This window comes from Vulpes vulpes, chromosome 3 (genome assembly GCF_048418805.1).
Source record: "Vulpes vulpes isolate BD-2025 chromosome 3, VulVul3, whole genome shotgun sequence".
Lineage (NCBI taxonomy): Eukaryota > Metazoa > Chordata > Mammalia > Carnivora > Canidae > Vulpes > Vulpes vulpes.
The window spans coordinates 57212751-57231744 of NC_132782.1; the positions used below are offsets into that span (position 1 = coordinate 57212751).

An 18994-nucleotide genomic window follows, 5' to 3' on the forward strand; every position below is an offset into this window, starting at 1 on the left:
TTTTTAGATTTGGGGTTGTTTATTTTTACATTCATTATTATTATTATTATTTTTAGTTATTTGGTTTTGAATTACTTTCAGTTGTTGCATTTTTGAGCATTATATTTCCTGATTTTTTTATTTTCAGACTTTTTGGGATATTTAGTTTCGAGGAATTTTCAGTTATTCTTAATTATTACTTTCCAGTTACATCTTTGCCATTTAAAAATTTTGTGTATTCTGTATTTTTTACTTACTTCATTTTCAGAATTATTTAGTGTTAGAATTAGTTAGTCTAGGGGATCCAAACAAGGAAGAAGCACATCAGTTATTTGATCAGAGAGACTTTAGTGTAAAGAATAGTGGATAACATATCCAGCTGTTGGAGATTTTAACAGGAAAAAAAGTTGGTAATGTGATATCGTGGAGATGTTAACTGCAAGCCACAGCTACCAGCCCAAGGACTGCAGGAGCAAAGGGAAGAGGTTGGAGATGGCCCCCACATAGACCTCATAGCTGGGGTTAGCCCTCTGAGGAGGAAGTGCTGCCCTGTGGGACAGGTGTCCTAGGAGCTAGAAGTTGCTCCCAGAGCTGGGTGCAGAACTCGGCGGGGGGTTGCTGCCAGCCCATACTGGAGTCTCTAAAGCGGGGGTTGGTGATGAGGCTGGTTGTGGGAGAGTTGGCAAAGCGGCAAACTATAGCTACTGGAACTGGCTGCTGCTCTTGGGGTGAAGACCAATTGAAGGGGGATGCTGACAGGAACTCAGGCACACAGATCCCTCTCCCTACTCCCATCCTTTGGTCAGTCTGCCCTATTGGCTAAGCCTCACAGGGAGTAGCTGGCAGAGGAAGTGAGTGGCCTCAGGCCACAAAGCAGAGATTGGAAGGATGGGCTGGAAGCTGAGAAATCATGGCTAATAACCAGCATGCTGACCGTGGGAGTTGTTTACGTTTAGAGTTAGTTTTGGATTTAGTTTTGGAATTGTGAGCATGATTTGATTTTAGCTTTTCATTGAACATGCGATCTGGCTAAGTTTTTGGTTCCCTGATTTGTTTCTGGAATGGAGTGGGAACTTCTTTCTTAAACACCTGAGGACTGTCTCCTGTGTGACTCATGAAAATCACTTCAGAATTCAAGAAAACAAAAATAAGCATCTCACTTTATTCATAAAGAAGCCCTTGACTTCGTGGCCAAAAAAAGGGCAGAGACTAAGGGACAGACGATCCAGGACAGGCTCTTCAGCAAAATTGGCCAACAGAGTGTTCTTTGAAATTTTTCAGAAAGTTCTGTTGTGGAGCTACCCTCTTGTGCCCCTTTCCTAACAACAAAGTATCTTTCTCGCTGGAGTGTGTTTCACATTTGTAGACTACAATATTTATTATTTGTACACTAAAATAAAGTTCTTTCCAAACCCATAGGAAATTTTATTTCCTTCTACTTGCATTATTTTCCAACATACATTGTTCCATTTTGGCCATAGAACATTTAGTTGTTCATTCTAATCAACACCTATTTCCCGAGCACCCCTGTCCTCAAGATGTGCTGGCATCAGGAGAGACCAGGAAGGTATGAAGGTGAGTAAGAAGCTCTCAGTACAGTTGGGGGAAACAGATGTGGAAACAGATCATCAACACAGTGTGACAAATATGAGTGTACGGAACCCTGCCACTGACCTTCTGATGTAGTCAGGGGTGGGGTGACATCTGAGCTGGGTCCTCTGGAGCAAGTGTTTTCTCCAGGTGGAGAAGGAGAAAGACATCCTGGTCGTGCACAGGGGCATGGAGGGGTGATGCATGGCAGGAAAGATGCCTTGACAGAGGCCACTAGGACACAAGGTTCAGAAAGGCACTAACATTAAGGGCTGGCCCTGGTGCTTGACAGATAGGACCTCATTTGGTCCTCACAGCCAGTTTGCAAGAGAGTCGGAAGCAACCTTGAGTCAATGCTCCTTCTATTCCAACCACAGCCTATAAGGTTCTCTGACTTGTCATTTATGGAATTCTTTGGCTCGTTTCTGGCTTTATCCTTAGTCCATTCACTGCTTCCCACTTACCCTTGGAGGTGAGTCCTTCCCTCCTCTATCTTTTGATTCTTCTTAAACATCCATGGGGAAGGAGGAGGGTTGAGACCATTCAGCTGTGAAGTTCAGGTGATACCAGCTGCAGAGAAGGCAGAGAAGAGCAGAGGAGAACCACTGTGGGGTCTCTTAGGGGAGTTCTGCAAACCAGCATGGTGGGAACTGAGCTCTTGGTGAACCAATCATAACCTGCAGCAGCATTCAGCACCCTTTGAAAGTTTGTGGGGATGCCTTCCCAAAGTGCAGAGCCTGCTTTAGATCCAGCCCAAATTTGTGAATCAACGGATTAGGATTTTTAAAAAGCACACAACCCTTTGCTGCATTAACAGCACTGGATGTGTTCACTCAGTCAGAAGAAAGTATAGTCCTTCACAATGTATGATGGCTATTTTCACACTTTTTTTTTTTTTTTTTTTTTTTTTTACTAGAACACAGTTTAAAATGTGTTTCTCAGCATGCTTCTGTGCTTTAGTCTCTGGTCATCTTTCCAATCACCATATACATTTCTTAATGAGGATATGTAAGACCTGGAGCTGGACAGAAGAATTTTTTGGATTCTGACTATTAGAATTATCAGAAAACACATCATTTGGATCCTCTTAAACACTCTGACCACTGACTAGCCATGTGCCCACTACAGAAACAGCCCAAAGCTTTCTCGATCCTTTGGACATCAGTCATTTTCTGAATCTACAAAAACAGCCAGTGCTGGTGGTGGTGGGAGAGTGCAAAGTGCCCGACCCAGGCCTCACATGAAGAGCCTTCCTACAAGTTTTTCATCATAGGTGGACAACCAGAGTTGCCATTTCAGGACCAGTGATCATTGCTGATTCTCCCCCCCGCCCCGCCCCCCCCCGCCCCCCCGGTGCTCCATGGTAGCCCACTCTGATCTTCTTGTCTGGCTTCTTTGGCTAAGCTCCACACTGCTTCTCTGCTTATAAGTGTCCTCTGAGAAGAACAAAAAAATAACAAAAAAAGTGGCTCTTAGATGCATGAAACTTGTCATCTTTCTACTTGAGTAAATGGAAAAGAATTCAAAATCCTCAAATAAAATCTTCCAGCCACTAGTAATAACTTCCACTAGTTATTCAAGTCATCCATAGCTTTATAGAGTTGCCTGTTGCCCACCAGAGGGACTTGTTTGAACGTTGCTGAGGATTGGGAATGGGGTAGCTCCACTTGAAAGTGCCCTGGATGAGGCAGTAGTATCCTGAAAGCAGCCCTGGATCTGTGAAATCTGGCTACAGTGTGAGTCCAGCCGTGGACTAAACACCAGCCATGCCTTATGAAATGCTTAGACAAATTAGAGAGCCTCTAAATCCGCATTTCCCAGAGCATATTTTGCAAAATAGGTGGAAGATACAAGAGTTCAAAGAATTAATCCCACATTGAAAAAATATTTTAATATATTTTTTAAAAATATTACATATTCTATTTCCCATTTGGTCAATCCCAGTTAGTAAATTAAAGGGTCTGAGAACTCTTTCATGAGGGAAGTCTGTATATTTTTGTTAAACTCATGATTACCCAACCTCCTCTGGAACTTTGTCCTTGTCTACATAGTCAAAAGCATGTCTCACGAATGCCTAATTTCCAGCTCACAGGAAGGAAAAACTACTTGGAAGATTGCAAGTGCAATGTCTTAAGGCCTAGCCTGTGTCACACAACATATTTTCCTATATTCCTTTAGTAAAAGCCTTCTTGCATGGCCCCAACAAGCTACAAGAGAGTTTGGGAACATAGCTGGGAGGCTGTTGCTCAACTACAGCCTAGACAACTATGTGTCCCTGTTACCCAGCCAGCCTGAAGCAAAGCAGGGACTAGAATCCAGGTCTTCTAACTCCTAGGCCAAGATTCTAATTATCACACATTTGCTTACTCAATGAAAATGTTTCAAGTGCCTCTAGATGAGAATAGAAAATGTAGCTTCTCTAGTTCTCCATAAAATATTTGTCAGTTGCATCTGTAATCTGGTATTATTTTTTATGTATGGATAAACTTTCAAATATGGCTATTAAAGTAGAAAAAATTTTAGGTTTTTTTGTTTTTGTTTTTAAAGATTTTATTCATTCATGAGAGAGAGAGAGAGAGGCAGAGACAAACAGAGGGAGAATCAGGCTCCATGCAGGGAGCCCGACGTGGGACTTGATTCCGGGACTCCAGGATCAGGCCCTGGGCCGAAGGCAGTGCTAAACTGCTGAGGCACCCAGGTTGCCCAAATTTTAGGTTTATATCATAATAATTTAATTTACTGGAGAACACATACTATGGGAATAAACAAACATAAGTAGAGAATCTTGAAATGGACCCAAATACATCTCAGAATTTAAAGCATGAGAAAAGGCATTTCAAATTACTTCCGAAAAAAAAGATGAATTATGTGTGAAAGTGGCACTGGGACCACAAGATAGCAATATGGGAGAAAAAATGTTAAGTTTTACCTCAGCCTTTAAAATTATTCATATTGTTCAATTATGTGACTTGAAATCATAAAAATCAAAACATTTAAAAATAGTTTTGAATAAAGTAAAGCTTTTCTAGGCAAAAATGAGAACCAGAAGCTACAAAAGAAAATCTTGACAATTCAGGCTATGTAAGAGGCAAAATTTTACATACAGAAAAAAAGCAATGATTAAAAACTCAAAACATACATTTACCAAACATATTATAAAAGACTAATTTTCTTTGATATATAAAGAGTATTTACAAATCAATAACAACAATAGAAAAAATGGGCAAAGAACATGAATATACAAAGGAAAAGAAATTCAAAACCCAACAAATATATGAAAAGAGGCAATACAGTGATACTCATTTTTCATTACCAGACTGTCCAACATTTAAAACTTGGATAACACTCAGTGTTGGAGAAGATAAAACCAGCACCTTCATAGACTCTTGGTAAGAATGTAAATTAGTACTAGCTTTTTAGAAAACAATTTATAATAGCTTTCAACATTTTAAAATATGTATATGATTTGAGCTAGCAGTTCCACTTCTAGGAATTTTTTTAATGATATATTCATGCAAATGAATTAGGGGTACAGATGTTCATTTTAACATTACTTTTTTTTAAAAAAGATTTATTTTAGAGAGAGGAAGCATAGTGGGGAGGGGCAGAATGAGATAGAGAAACACAAGCAGACTCCATGCTGAGCACAGAGCCCGACATGGGGCTTGATCTCATGACCCTGAGATCAGACCTAGGCTGAAACTAAGAGTCGGATGCTTACTTTTAATAGGAAAACAAGTAGCACAAGATGGAGAACACCCTAAATGTCTGTGATAGTGTTAAAATTTATCCCCAAATTGATACTCTTTTCTTCAAAGAGCAAAGTCAAATTATCCTCCCTTTGAGTGCGGACTGTTACTAGTGACCCTAATAAAGAGAATGTGGTGGAAGTGATGGTAATTGACTTCCAAAACTGGGTTGTAAAAAACATTTGGCTTCTTCCTCATTCTCTCTTGGATTACTCCCTGTGGAAGAAGCAAGCTACCATATTGAGAGGACAGTGAAGCAGCTCTAGGGAGAGATTAATGTAGCAAGAACTGAAGCCTCCTGCCAACAGCCATGTGAATAAGCCATCTCAGAATTAGATTCTCCAGCCCTAGTCAAGCCTGTAAATGGCTTTAGCTCGAGCTGATATCTTGACTAAAACTTCATGAGAGACTTGGAGTCAGAAGAACCCAGTTAAGTTGTTACTGAATTCATTACTAGAGGACCATGAGATAATAGATGTTGTTTTAAACTGCTAAGTTTTAGGGTAATCTAAGCAACAATAGGTAACAAGTATGCATAATAAAAAGCTGGCTAATGAAGTGTTGTACTGGTGTACAATCAAACTCTATGCAGTTGTTAGAAATAATGTCTTCTGCTTGAGACATAGGAAACCAGAAAGAGCACCATCCTCATACTTCAAAAGATCAAAAAAATCTAGAAAATATACAGATTTGCTTTTCTTGGACCCATGAAAGAGCTTAGCTCATAAGGCAGCCATGTAATCTGAAATCTAAGAAAAGGCACCTACAAAGAGATGAGACTCCATCACTTGCTTACCTGAAGCGGGTACTGGTATACACTAGCAAGGAGAATTTACTTTAATGGCTTAGTATGAGCTTGCAAGAGCAAATGGAAACCCTGGGTGCCTCAGATATGGAAATTTGCATCCAGTTGCAGACTTTTCTCCAATAGCCCCACTGGGTACTCAACAAAAATGATTAGCAGAAGTCCTAAGAAAGCAACCTTCCTGTCACAGACCCAGGAGACGGGAATATTAGTTGCCGCAGGAAAGACATGAAACTATGCTCACATCCTATTGCGCCATCTTTCCTACAGAACAAAAGCAGAGCCAAGTGCTGGAGAAGGGGTAATAAACATTTACACCCGTAGGGGTTTGGTAAATCCAACTGCAGCTGAAAAAAGACAACAGAATAAAAACAAAATTCCGGATCCTTGGAGAGAGACAGGAATATGTGCCAGGTCCAGAGCTGCTGGGGGAAGAGATACTTTGAAGATCACACACAACCTCCCACCCCAAGACCTGGGGGCAGAGTGCATGTATGACTGAGACTCCGTCAGAACTGAGCACTTACCCTTCAGTCTCTACCACCAGGCCAACTGACAAGCACTGGCTAACAAGCAACAGTGGGCTACTGTGGGGAGAGCCACAGATGCATGCTGAGAGATGCTGTCTGACATAGACCAGGGAAGACCTAAACTGAAGATGGAGCAGACAGGAAAACATTTGGACAAAAAACAAGTCCATACCCCAAACACAGCTAACATTTAAGGAGTTGGAAGTATGTAGTGTACCTAGGGTAACTATAACAACACGAAACGAAACCAAGGATCTACACAGAGGAGTGAAGACTGCAAGAAACTAATCACATGATTAAGTACAAAAGCTTTTTTCTCCTATTATTTATCTCTTTAAAAGATAATTGTATAAAAGAAAGATAATTATTTAAAAAATAATAGCAATATGTTGTGGAATGTATAATAAATGCAGAATTAAAATGTATGACAACAACAGAACTGAAGCCAAGAGGGAAGAAATTGAAGTATACGTTGTAAGATTCCTGTATTAAGTATGAAGTGGGGATCCCTGGGTGGCGCAGCGGTTTGGCGCCTGCCTTTGGCCCAGGGCGCGATCCTGGAGACCCAGGATCGAATCCCACATCAGGCTCCCGGTGCATGGAGCCTGCTTCTCCCTCTGCCTGTGTCTCTGCCTCTCTCTCTCTCTCTCTGTGTGACTATCATAAATAAATAAAAAAATAAAAAAAAAAGTATGAAGTGTTATAGAATCATTTGAAGGTATATTGTGATACCTTAAAATTATATGGCATAAATTCTAAAGCAAACACTAAAATAACATGCAGAGTTGTAACAAATAAGCCAACAAATAAGATAAAATGGAATTTTTAAAATGCAACTAATCCAAGAGTTGGTAAAGAAAGAGGAGAAATGAAACCAAGAACAGATAGGAAAAATAGAAAACAATTGCCAAGATGGTATATAGAAACAACCAATCAAATGATCTAAACACCTCAATTAGAAAGGAGTGATTGTCAAATGGATATTTAAAAGAAAAGACCACCATCGTGGCCTGCTTTAAGAAACTCGGTTTAAGTATTGCTAGATTAATTAAACAAGAAAGCCATTAGACTGAGGTGGGTTTAATGTCTTAGCTTGGGCAAGCAAGCCAAAACCTATACCTATAATGCCTCAATGTTAGGAAATTGAAGCCTCAGTACAGCCAATCACAAACAGCCAACTAGATTTTCTCAAAGAATGCAACCACTTATGGTATAGCCAATCAAATAACTTCCTTTTGCTTTTCTTCCACCTCTTCTCTATAAAAGTTTTTCCACTAGCTCCTGAGAGTGGAGTGCTCCCAATCACTTCTGGTTTGTCACTGCCCTATTTGAGTTGATTTTTGCTCAAATAAAATTTTTAATATGCCTCAGCTTACCTGTTAACAGTATAAAGTCACAAAAAGATTAAAAGTCAAAGAATGGAAAGAGACATACCATGCTTACACTATCCCCCCCCCAAAAAGCCAAATTACTATATTAATATAAAACAAAGTGGGTCTCAGAATAAAGAATATGACCAATATAAAGAAGATCATTAAAAAATGATAAAGTAGCTAATCCATCAAGAGGATATAGCAATCCTGAATGTTTACACATCAATAACAGAGCTTTAGAATACACAGAGCAAAAACGGAACTGCAAAGAGAATAAACAAATCCTTAATGTAGTCTGATATTTCAACTCTGCTCTTGCAAGAACTGATAAAAACAATAGAAAATTGGAAGAATATAGAATACTTAAATAACACTATTAACCAACTTAATGTAATTATAGAATTTATAGAACACTGAATTCAATAACAAAAGAATACACACATTGCTCTTATATGCACACAGATTATTTAACAAGGCAGACCATTGTTAAGGGCTGAAATGTGTCATCTCCATACACACACACCACGTTGTGTTGACCTTAGCCTATTGATAGTGATACTATGGGTTAGAAATGCCTGAGGCACTCACCTGGGCTGTATTACTCATAGAGAGCCCCCACAGGTATTTCTCCCCACAGGCATCAATGTTGTGACTGGACAGGCCCTTGTGGTTTTGTTTTTTTTTTTTTTTTTTTAAGATTTTATTTATTCATATGAGAGAGAGAGAGGGAGACAGACACAGAGCATGAGCAGAGGGTAAGAGGCAGGAGAGGAAGAAGCAGACTCTCTGCTGAGTAGGGAGCCCCATGCAGAGTTCCATCCTAGGACCCTGATATCATCTGAAGGCAGACGTTTAACCCAACTGAACCACGCAGGCACCCCATACTGTGGTTCTTATTATGACTATAGGAAGCACTTCAGCGAGTAACCATCAGGGAACTTTGAGGAACAAGATTTGTTACTCACAAGTCCTGGAGGGTACATGGAATATCTGAGAGCCACAAAGTGAGGTAATGGGTAAAGAGAGAGGCAGAGAGCACAAACCTGGGGCTCTGCTTTGAATAGTGTCCAAGGCTGGAGTGTTTAGATTCACTCTTTATTAGCTAATTTTAAGCATAAGAGAATTAGAGAATAGGAAGGGTGAAACCAAAAGAATGTTGAATAACCAAAGTTGGAGGGCTAACAATACCTTATTTCAAAGTTTATCTTAAAGCTACAGAAATCAAGGCAATTTGATCTTGACATAAAGACAGAAAATCGGGATCCCTGGGTGGCGCAGCGGTTTGGCGCCTGCCTTTGGCCCAGGGCGCGATCCTGGAGACCCAGGATCGAATCCCACATCAGGCTCCCAGCGCATGGAGCCTGCTTCTCCCTCTGCCTGTGTCTCTGCCTCTCTCTTTCTCTCTGTATGACTATCATAAATAAATAAAAAAAAATTAAAAAAAAAAAGACAGAAAATCATATCAGTGGAACAGATATATATGGGCAACTGATATTCAATAAAACTACAGAAACAATAGAGTGGAGAAAGGATAATTTTTAGAAAGATTTTATTTATTTATTCATTCATGAGAGACACAGAGAAAGAGAAGCAGAGGCAGGCTCCTTGGGGAGCCTGATGCACAACTTGATCCTGGGACCCTGGGATCGTGCCCTGAGCTAAAGGCACTCAACCACTGAGGCACCCAGGCGTCCCAGGATAATCTTTTCAATAATTCGTCCTGGAACAACCAGTTTTCTACATGCAAAGCAATGAACTTGCATTCACATCTCAAACCATATGCAACCCTCAATAAGATTAATAGATTTCTCATCAGAAATCGCGGAGGCCAGAGGCAGTGAGATAATATAAAGTGCTAAAAGAAAAACTTTATCAACTAAAAATCCTATATCCATAAAACTATTCTTCAAAACTTGAGAAATTAAGACATTCTGATAAATTAAACCAAAATGACTTATCACTAGCAAGCTTGCCCTACAAAAAATAGGAAAAGGAGTCCTTCAGATAGAAATGAAAGGTACTAGATAGTAATTTGAATCCACATGAAGGAAGCACCAGTAAATAACTACATAGATAAATATAAAAGACATAATGAGTATATATATATATATATATTAATTTATATATTTTTTGTCTTAGCTCTGGCTGCTATAACAAATTACCATAGACTGGATAGCTTAAACAACATTTATCTCTCAATTTTGAAGTCTGGGAAATCTGAGATCATGGAGCCAGCATGGTTACATTCCGGTGAGGGCCTGCTTCCTGACTTGTAAACAGCTAGTGGCCTTCCTGCTCAATCCTCACATAGTGAAGAGCAGAGGGCTAGCTCTCTTCCTCTTCTTATAAAGACTCTAATCCTGTCGTGGGGGTTCCCACCATTGTGATCCAATTACTTCTCAAAGGCCCCACCTCCAAATACCACCACATTAGGCCTTCAATAGATGAATTTGGGAGGAACACAAACATTCAGTCTATGGAATTGTTTGCAACTCCTCTATCTGATGTAAAAGACAACTACATAAAGCAATTATTATAAGCCCATGATGATAGATGTACAATGTATTAAGTAATTGGTATGGCAATAACAGCAAAAAGTGTGAGGGGCCAGCAGTGGAGCTATATAGAAGCAACATTTTTATATGCTATTGAAATTAAAGTATTCATACTATAGGCTGAGATCTTCATTGTAATCTTCAGGGTAACTACTAAGAAAGTAACTTTAAAAATATGGTAAATAAGACAAAGGAGTTACAATTGTACACCAGAAAATATATATTTAATCCATAAGAAGACAATAATGAAGGAATAGAGGAACAAAAGAAGAAAGAACACAAAGAGCAAAATGACAGGCATAAATCTTACATTTAATGTAGTCACATTAAATATAAATGGATTAAACGCACCAATTAAAGTGCAGGTACTGGCAGCATGAGTTAAAAAACAAAAACAAAAACAAAAACCATGATCCCATTATATGCTATTTACAAAGCCACACTTTAAACTCAAGGACACAAATAGAGTGAAAATTAAAAGGTGGGAAAAGATATACCATGTATAGACTAACCAAATAAGAATTGGAATACCCATAGTAATATTAGATAAAATAGATTTTAAAACAAAAATTCTTACTAGAGACAGAGAAGGACATTTTCTAATTATGAAAGGATCATTCTATCAAGAATATATAAAAATCATTGACACAGAGAAGCCTAACAAAAGAGCCCCAAAATATATTAAGCAAACACTGAGAGAATTGAGGGGAGAAATAGACAAAACAACAGTAATTGGAGTTTTCAATACCCTACTTTTCATAATGGATAAAAACAATTAGATAAAAGACCAAACAAGAAATAGTTTTGAATACTATAGACAAACTAGAACTAACAGATAACTATAGAATGCTCCATCTTCAACAAAAGCAGAATATGCATTTGTCTCAAATGCTCCTACAACATTCTTCAGGATAGATTATGTGTTAGGCCATAACATATTAACTTGTTGCCCTAATAAATATGAGAGAACTGAAACCATAAGTATGTTTTCCAATCCTAATGGAATGGAACTAGAAAACAATAACAGAAGGAAATTTGGGGAATTCACAAAGATGTGACAATTAAACAGCAAACTCCTAAATAACTCTAAAACTCCTAAATAACTTGGGTCAAAGAAGAAATCACAGTGGAAATTTGAAAATAATTTGGGATAAATTAAAATGAAATTACAACATACCAAAATTTATGTGATGTATCTGACACAGTGCTTAGAATCCCCAGTGACTTCTGAAACACCCAGCTGGGGCATTTCTTCTCTAGTCAAGGGCAGGAGTCCTGATAAACAGGACTGATCCTCTGACCTGCTCAGGAGACTGATTCCAGATATCCACCAGTAAATGTTGACTGGATCAACGGTTGAACCTTTTCCCCCTGAAGGCCACAGAACACTTAACATGTGTCAAGCTAACTTCTGCTTCCATGCATAACTTTTTTCAAAATGTTCAGTGGCCTCATGTCCTCTAGGGTTGAGGATGAACTCCTTACTCTGGCTTTTTGGTCTTTCCAAAATGACATTAACTTGATCTTTCAACCATATTCTCCACTGCTCTCCAGTATTCTCCGATCAGGGCCATAACCATTCAAGAGATTTTGCTCCCTGTGTGCTAGGAGAAAGGGCACAGACTTCAGGGCTAAGTAGGCCATGATGCAAATCTTAGCCTATTGTAAAATGCTGGGTGGTTCAGTTTTCACATTAGTAAAATTGGGATTAGAAAAATCTACCTCAAGGGGCATCTGGGTGGCTCAGTTGGTTAAGCGTCTGACTCTTGATATCCACTCAGGTCTTTTTTTTTTTTTCCACTCAGGTCTTAATGTCACAGTTGTGAGTTCAAGCCCTGCATTGGAGCCTACTTAAAAAAAAAAAAATATCCCGGGGACCCTGAGTGGTTCAGTTGGTTAAGCAGCTGCTTTCGGCTCAGGTTAGGATCTCAGGATCCTGGGATTGAGGCCTGAGTTGGGCTCCCTACTCAGTGGGGGTCTGCTTCTCCCTTTCTCACTGCCCCCCCCACTCATGCTCTCCCTCTCTCTCTCTCTCAAATAAATAAAATCTTTAAAAAATAATAATAAATAATACAAATTTTTTAAAAAATCTACTTTGAAGAGTGCCATATGCATTACACAGTGCCAGGCACATAGTAGAGATTCCTTATATAGAAATAATAATAATAACAACAACAACCACAAGGACTCCTGGGTGGCTTAGCAATTGAGCATATGCCTTCAGCTCAGGACATGATCCTCGGTCCAAGGATCAAGTGCCACATTGGGCTCCCTTTGAGGAGCCTTCTTCTCCCTCTGCCTATGTCTCTGCCTCTCTCTGTGTGTCTCTCATGAATAAATAAAATCTTAAAGTAATAATAATAATAGAAATAATGTTATTGCTATTCTCCAACTATCCACATCCTCAGTAACCCTCAAAGTCTTTCCAAGGTCCAACAACTACCACCTCATCTCTGACTATTCCTTTCCTCATCTAGTATAGCTCTAAGCAGCCAAAAATTGATTACTCTGGTTATTATATATTAATAAATATCATTTCTCATCTAGGCGGCAAGCAACTTGAAAGTTTATATTAAGTTCTAGTCTAGAACACCTCTTCAGCAGTAGAGCAGTATAGTGCTTAAAATCCTAGACTCTCAATAAAATAAAATAAAATAAAATAAAATAAAATAAAATAAAATCCTAGACTCTCAAATCAAACTGGATTCACAACCCAACTTCTTCCTTTATTACTTAAGTGACCTTGGGTAGGTTGCCTAACCTCTCAGTGCTCAGTTCCCCATCTGTGAAACGAGACAGCAGTGATAACAGTGCCCACTTAGGGTGGCTGTAGAACTTATATGAAGAAGAATGTCTGGCATAGAGTATCTGCTTAATTATTGTCTGTGGAATAAACTGACTCAAAGTCCAGAATATGAGGCAGGCAGTTGCTAAAATTAAATCAATTGGCACATGTTAATCTTCACCTTCCACCATAAAAATTCAATTTGGAAACATACTACTCACCTTGGTAAATGTGCTTGATTAGAGTGTTTAGAACAACATAGTAAGATGGAATCATTGTAGCCAAAGTTGTTTTTCAGGAAATTATTTGAGACTAAGCTGAAAGCCCTAAACCTAGTAATCAGGAGAGTATCCCTATGTGTATTCCTCACTGGGGCTCACAGTCCTAAGAGACAGATCTTGACTGTTTTGTCTAATTAGTAGAGGAAGGAGTTGGGACCTAGAAAGGTTGCCTTTTGGTGTTCCGGGTGAATTACCCAGGAGTAGGCAATAGCATCCCTATTACACAGCAGAAGAAACTGAGGCTCAAAGGTCATACAGTTGGTGGCCAAATTCAAACCCAGCTCTCCCCGACTCCTAAGCTCCTACTCCTCATAGTCCCTACAGGATGAGGTGGCCATGGGCATAAAGCTGGATTACCTCAGACTTTTTGTGAATACACACAGAGTCAGCGCTCTAGCCACTGAGTTTGAAGACTCTTGCTCACCTTCATGACTGAGGGGTTGGTTGTTCCCTGGCTGAGAAGTGGACTCAGGACCTTAGAGAAAAATGGAGACCCAGCTTATGAGAGAAGGAAGCTAGCACTGCCACAGGTCCTCCATCTCTTGTGCAGAAATGGTCTCAGATGCCCTTCACCTGGGCTGGGGTAAGGGGAGGAGGGATTCCCCACCCCTCACAAACACTAAAGGCAGAGATGAAAGTGGTTGTTTTCACACAAGGGCCACTTCTGGTTTTGCTCCCCACCCAGCCACTTGGGAGGGCGGTTCAGCTCCTTCTCAGAACGAAAGTGACGTTGGTTTCTCTGCCGCAAGTGAATGAGGGGCAAAGAGAGGTATCTTCTTTGTTCCTGGAGCCTGCCCTAGAGTTAGCCCAGTGCTCTTCAGAAGATCGAGAGGAGCTGAGCGAGGCAGTGGAGCAGCAGCAGAGCCCGCCGCTGGTGAGGCAGTGGTCATCTCTGGCGACCCAGTCATGTCCTGGCAGCTCTCTGCAGCGGTGGTGCTCTTCGTGTCCCTGGCTGGTGAGTGACACCCATGGCTTTCCATGGTGACCTGCTATCTCAGGTCCTATTAAATTCAAATGCGCTCTAGTGCGGTGGACCAACATAAGACAGGACAGACTGCGAGTAGCTGTAGGGCTTCAGCTGCTGTGGGTATTCCACTTGGGAATGTCTCCTCCTTACTGCCTGCCTTAGATGCATGGTGCACACCCTTATTTTTTTCCCAAGGGCTTTCACAGTTTGGACTTATTTTCTAGGAGTCTGGAAGAGTAGGTATCCACTCCAGAAGACAGTGACACTATCCCTGGTTCCAAATGGGTTCTGGGCACGGGAGAGTTTTAGAAATCACTTAGATTTAAGAGATGGAGAGAACTGAGCCAGGATTTAGCAATGGGGCTCTTGCTAAGTACATTGTGCCTTGCTTTTCCTGTTTTTCTCAAATGGAAGCGCTATGTTTGCATTATATAAACTGTGAACTGTGAAGATGAATGAGATGTGATCTGACAAATTATGCTGTTTCAGAGGGTTGTAAACCGAGGAGTCAAGATTTTTTTTTTAAACTACCATTATACTTCAGGTCAGAGAAGCTGTCTGGGAAACTGGGCTTTTAACGATTACCTTATGTGCCTAGCCCCTGCTTTCGCAAGGAGCATTTGAGCCAAAGCAAGAGAAGTGGTAGGGTTAGGATGTTGAGTCCTCTTGTGTGCTGTTACCTAGTTGCTGATTAGTTCACAATTCCTTCTAGAAGCACTGAGTTGAACATGTGAGGGAACCACATGGCCCTACTAACATGCTTAGAGGGGGATGCAGAGGCACTTGATTGTGAGATGAATTGTCAGGAAAGTTGGGTGAAGGATCAGGCCAGTGTCCTAATCCAGGCTGTTTTACCTCTGCCACATTTTCAGAAATACAGTTTCACATTTTTCTGGAGGCAAAAGGGGAAATCTAAGCAAAGGGTCTCAGTCTAGCAGTACCCTCAGTGACCTGTGTGTGAGCACCAGTTCAGTGGTTGCCAGGTGACCGGCCGATTCAGAAATGTAATGAGTGCTCAATAAATTCCCGGGGAGGTTGAGAGGAAATACCTTCTTCACTGCCCTTTCCTCTCTGAGCTGCAGATTCTCCAGGGCGAGCTGAGTGAATGAAATGTGTAAAGGGACCCCGTTTTCCAGAAGAAGTTACTGAGGCAGGTTAGTGAATTGCTCATGGTTACTCAACTAGCAAGGGGCAGCTGTGAGATTTGCATCCAGGAAGCCTGGTTTCTCGGTCCAAGCTCTGCACTACTGTAATATGGAGCCCTGCATGCGTAGGTTTAGAAATAAACAAGATAATGTATGTTTCTCTTTAATGTGAAAACAAGTCCAGAAGAATCCATACCAGGTCCAGGTGGGAGCTCATTATCTTGGATCCTCCATCCTATGTATGACTTGGACCTACAAGGTCTTTTCATGGTTCTAAATGTCCGTTGGAGCTCCAACCATCACATACAAGTTGCTCGCTGGTCTGAAAAGGAAAACATAAAGGCAATAGAGAGGTCACATAGGTGATAGAGCCCCCTTCAAGCAGCATTCTTGGAAAGCCCACATAACCCTACCACTTCTCTTGCTTTGGCTCAAATGCAGTCACACATTCCCACCCAACTGGAAAGGAGTCTTGGAGGTAGTGTTCTTTATTCCAGGCAGCAAGGGCTCAGCTTAAGTTTGTGGTTCTGTTACTAAGGAAAAGGGGGAGGCTGGATTTGGGAGTAGCTAGCCAGCAGTCTATGCCATGGGACTGGAGCCACTTCTGTATAAGGATTCTCCAAATCTCAAGTCCCACAGGAAAGTAGCAGAGGTAAGATTTGCATCTTCTTGCTAATAGATGGAAGTTTAAATCGTGAAACTGGAAACAGAATCTAAGAGCCCACCCTTGCTGTCTCACACATCCAGAAACAGTCTTCCTGCTGCGCCCAGCCGGGGCTGCCTCTGCTGCCAGGGGAGGTACTAGAGAAAGCATTTGGGGGCTAAATTCAGTTCCCTGCCCCTCGGTGTGGTCATGGGGCTCCATTTACTTCCCATTTACTTCCTGTGTTCCCAACTGCAGACAAAGTGTAGCCTCCAAGACCAGCCAGGCCTGTTCCCAGCTCACCTCTCACCTCAGCTTCCTCCTTCTTATATTCCATCATGCTTACCCCCTTGCTTTTCTCCAGATCTACCAGGCTCTGAAGACCCTGTGTCTTTTCACATACTTTTCCTCCTGCCTGGGATACCACTTACTTTCTTGTCTGCCTAAAGAATTTGTCTTGGTGTTGGATTTCCTACACTACCTCATTGCACTCAGGGCCTCCTTCTATAATAACACTTGTCACACCGAGGAATGTGGTCCACTTATGTGTCTATCTCACAAGGTGTTGAGCCCCTAAAAACAAAGACTCAGTGCCTGGCATGGAGCTTGGTTCAGAAGAAGCTCCTATATATCTGTTGAACAGGGTGCAGCAGGGAAACCAAACAAAGGCTATGTGGGAAGGACCAACCATATGGGAAGTACCTAGAGAAAAAGCCCTTGCATGGTCACAGACTTTCCCACTTGGTTGATGAGTCATCTCTCAGCTCCTTCTATGGACTGTAGGGGAATCCAAACCTCACACCTCTTCCTGCAGCTCATCATCTAGAAGAGTCCAAACAATGGGTTTAGGTTCTGGGGTACTTGTTTGCTGAGTCTCCTGAATCCTGGGGAGAAGATGCTAGGGGTTTCAGGGTGGCTTGACAAATCAGCATGTGAATTCCAGGGCTGTGTTCTTTTGAGGAAAGGAAGGGTTGAGACAGATTCTGAGTTATGCCTTGCCCTTACTTCTGCCTGCCACCTTCTTTGTGGGTCTCGGACAGACCTATGAATTTAACTAAACCTTTACAGAGTCAAAGGTCCTGTTTAAGAACTGTGACCCAATTTTGACAAAGATTGGTCATATATGTGTGGTCATATACATAGACTTCATAAAACAGAGTATTTTTCAGAGCATTATTTCTAATAAATACCTAACGTATGAACTTTCTAAAATGTATGCACAGCATACCACTCCTGTCAGTTTTCCATCTAATTACCTGCCCATCTTTTATACCTGCACACTTTTACAGGGAGATGGGAAGGGGAGGGGAGAGGCCACAGAGGGGAAGGAGAAGACCATTAGAACAATATTTCCCAGTGCTATCTGGGAACACACTGGTTCAATCTGTAACACACTCTGACACTTTTGGTCCAGCTACCTGCTGGTCCAGGCTTCTGCCTACCACAAAGCCACACACCATATCAAGACACCATGACTGCCATCAACTCCAGCCACTCCACAAATATTTCCTGCACACCAAGTATATCTTGATGGGTACCATGAGTCATCTTGTCCTATTTGGGATGCTGTGCATTCATGAATGATCAATGTTCTTTTCCTCTCTTGTTTGACTTCATTTATCATTATTGAGAGAGGACTTTTAATTACATTATGAAGAAGGCTCCCCCTTTCAAAGGGTGTGTTACTTAGTTGAGGATATTCTACTCAGTTCAGAAAGTTTTGCCTTAGCTCATAAACATAAGCCATAAGCCATGCACAAGTGGGATTTTTGTCAAGGATCTAATGACCCCCCTGAAGAGAACAAAAGGCAAGTAGTTTCCAGTCTCCCAGAGTTCTCTACAGCAATCTTTGCTCACCACTAAAAGATATTCCTGGAGAGCACATCTTGGAATGAGTTCTCTTTCTCCATAGTAATAGTATAAACTTAATGGGGTTTCTGTTGGGGTCATGACTGAGGAACCAGCAACTCAGGTTTAGCCCAAATAAATTGTGAGAACAAATCTTCCACTGTCAACTGTCTTAACAATCTGGAAAGGAAAAATTTTGCTCCAAGTTCTACAATGTAGGTATAAATTATGCATACAGTGATTATATGAAAGCTTACAAGGAAAACCTACAGCCCATAAGATCCACAACTCTCAAGTACCAAACATTTAAAAGTATCCAAATGAACATTTTAGACACAAAAAAGGACCATTTAGCAATAGTCTAACATAACTTAATGTCATTAATAAGCCTTTCCTAAAGGTTATTCAAGGCAATTTGAACTGACGCATTTGTCTTTCTCATTTTTCAAGCCAGCTGTGCAGAAATGATTCATAAGCTTTACTACTGGGCTTGAAGTGAGAACTTTCCTTCTGGAAAATAATCACTATTTTATCATATAAGCTTTTGAAAGCCTCACCAAAGACCACCATTATGAGGGTCTGGTGATATGGGATTCCTGGAGAAGCACCCCACTCTTTTCTGCTTTTGTATCTTCTCTCACCATTCTTCCCAGTGATGCACATCACCTCCACCCACCCCAAATCTAAGGGCAGGCTTTGGTTCAGACAGGGGCTCAAGTGTCACCTCCAAAATTTACTTGGTGT

General features: G+C 40.9%; 1 protein-coding gene across 4 annotated transcripts in view; it reads left to right on the forward strand.

Moving 5' to 3' along the window:
• The first annotated feature begins 14075 nt into the window (after nucleotides 1-14075).
• LAMP3 (lysosomal associated membrane protein 3) overlaps nucleotides 14076-18994 on the forward strand; it is a 36147-nt gene continuing 31228 nt past the window's right edge. For 2 of the 4 annotated variants that reach the window (XM_072752593.1, XM_072752592.1), the window contains exon 1: nucleotides 14363-14602. In XM_072752593.1, the coding sequence (XP_072608694.1) occupies nucleotides 14554-14602 (49 nt within the window). In that variant the 5' untranslated portion in view covers nucleotides 14363-14553. Of the gene's footprint in view, nucleotides 14603-18994 lie in introns of all 4 variants that reach the window. The other 2 variants (XM_026007184.2, XM_072752591.1) reach the window with 2 other exon arrangements.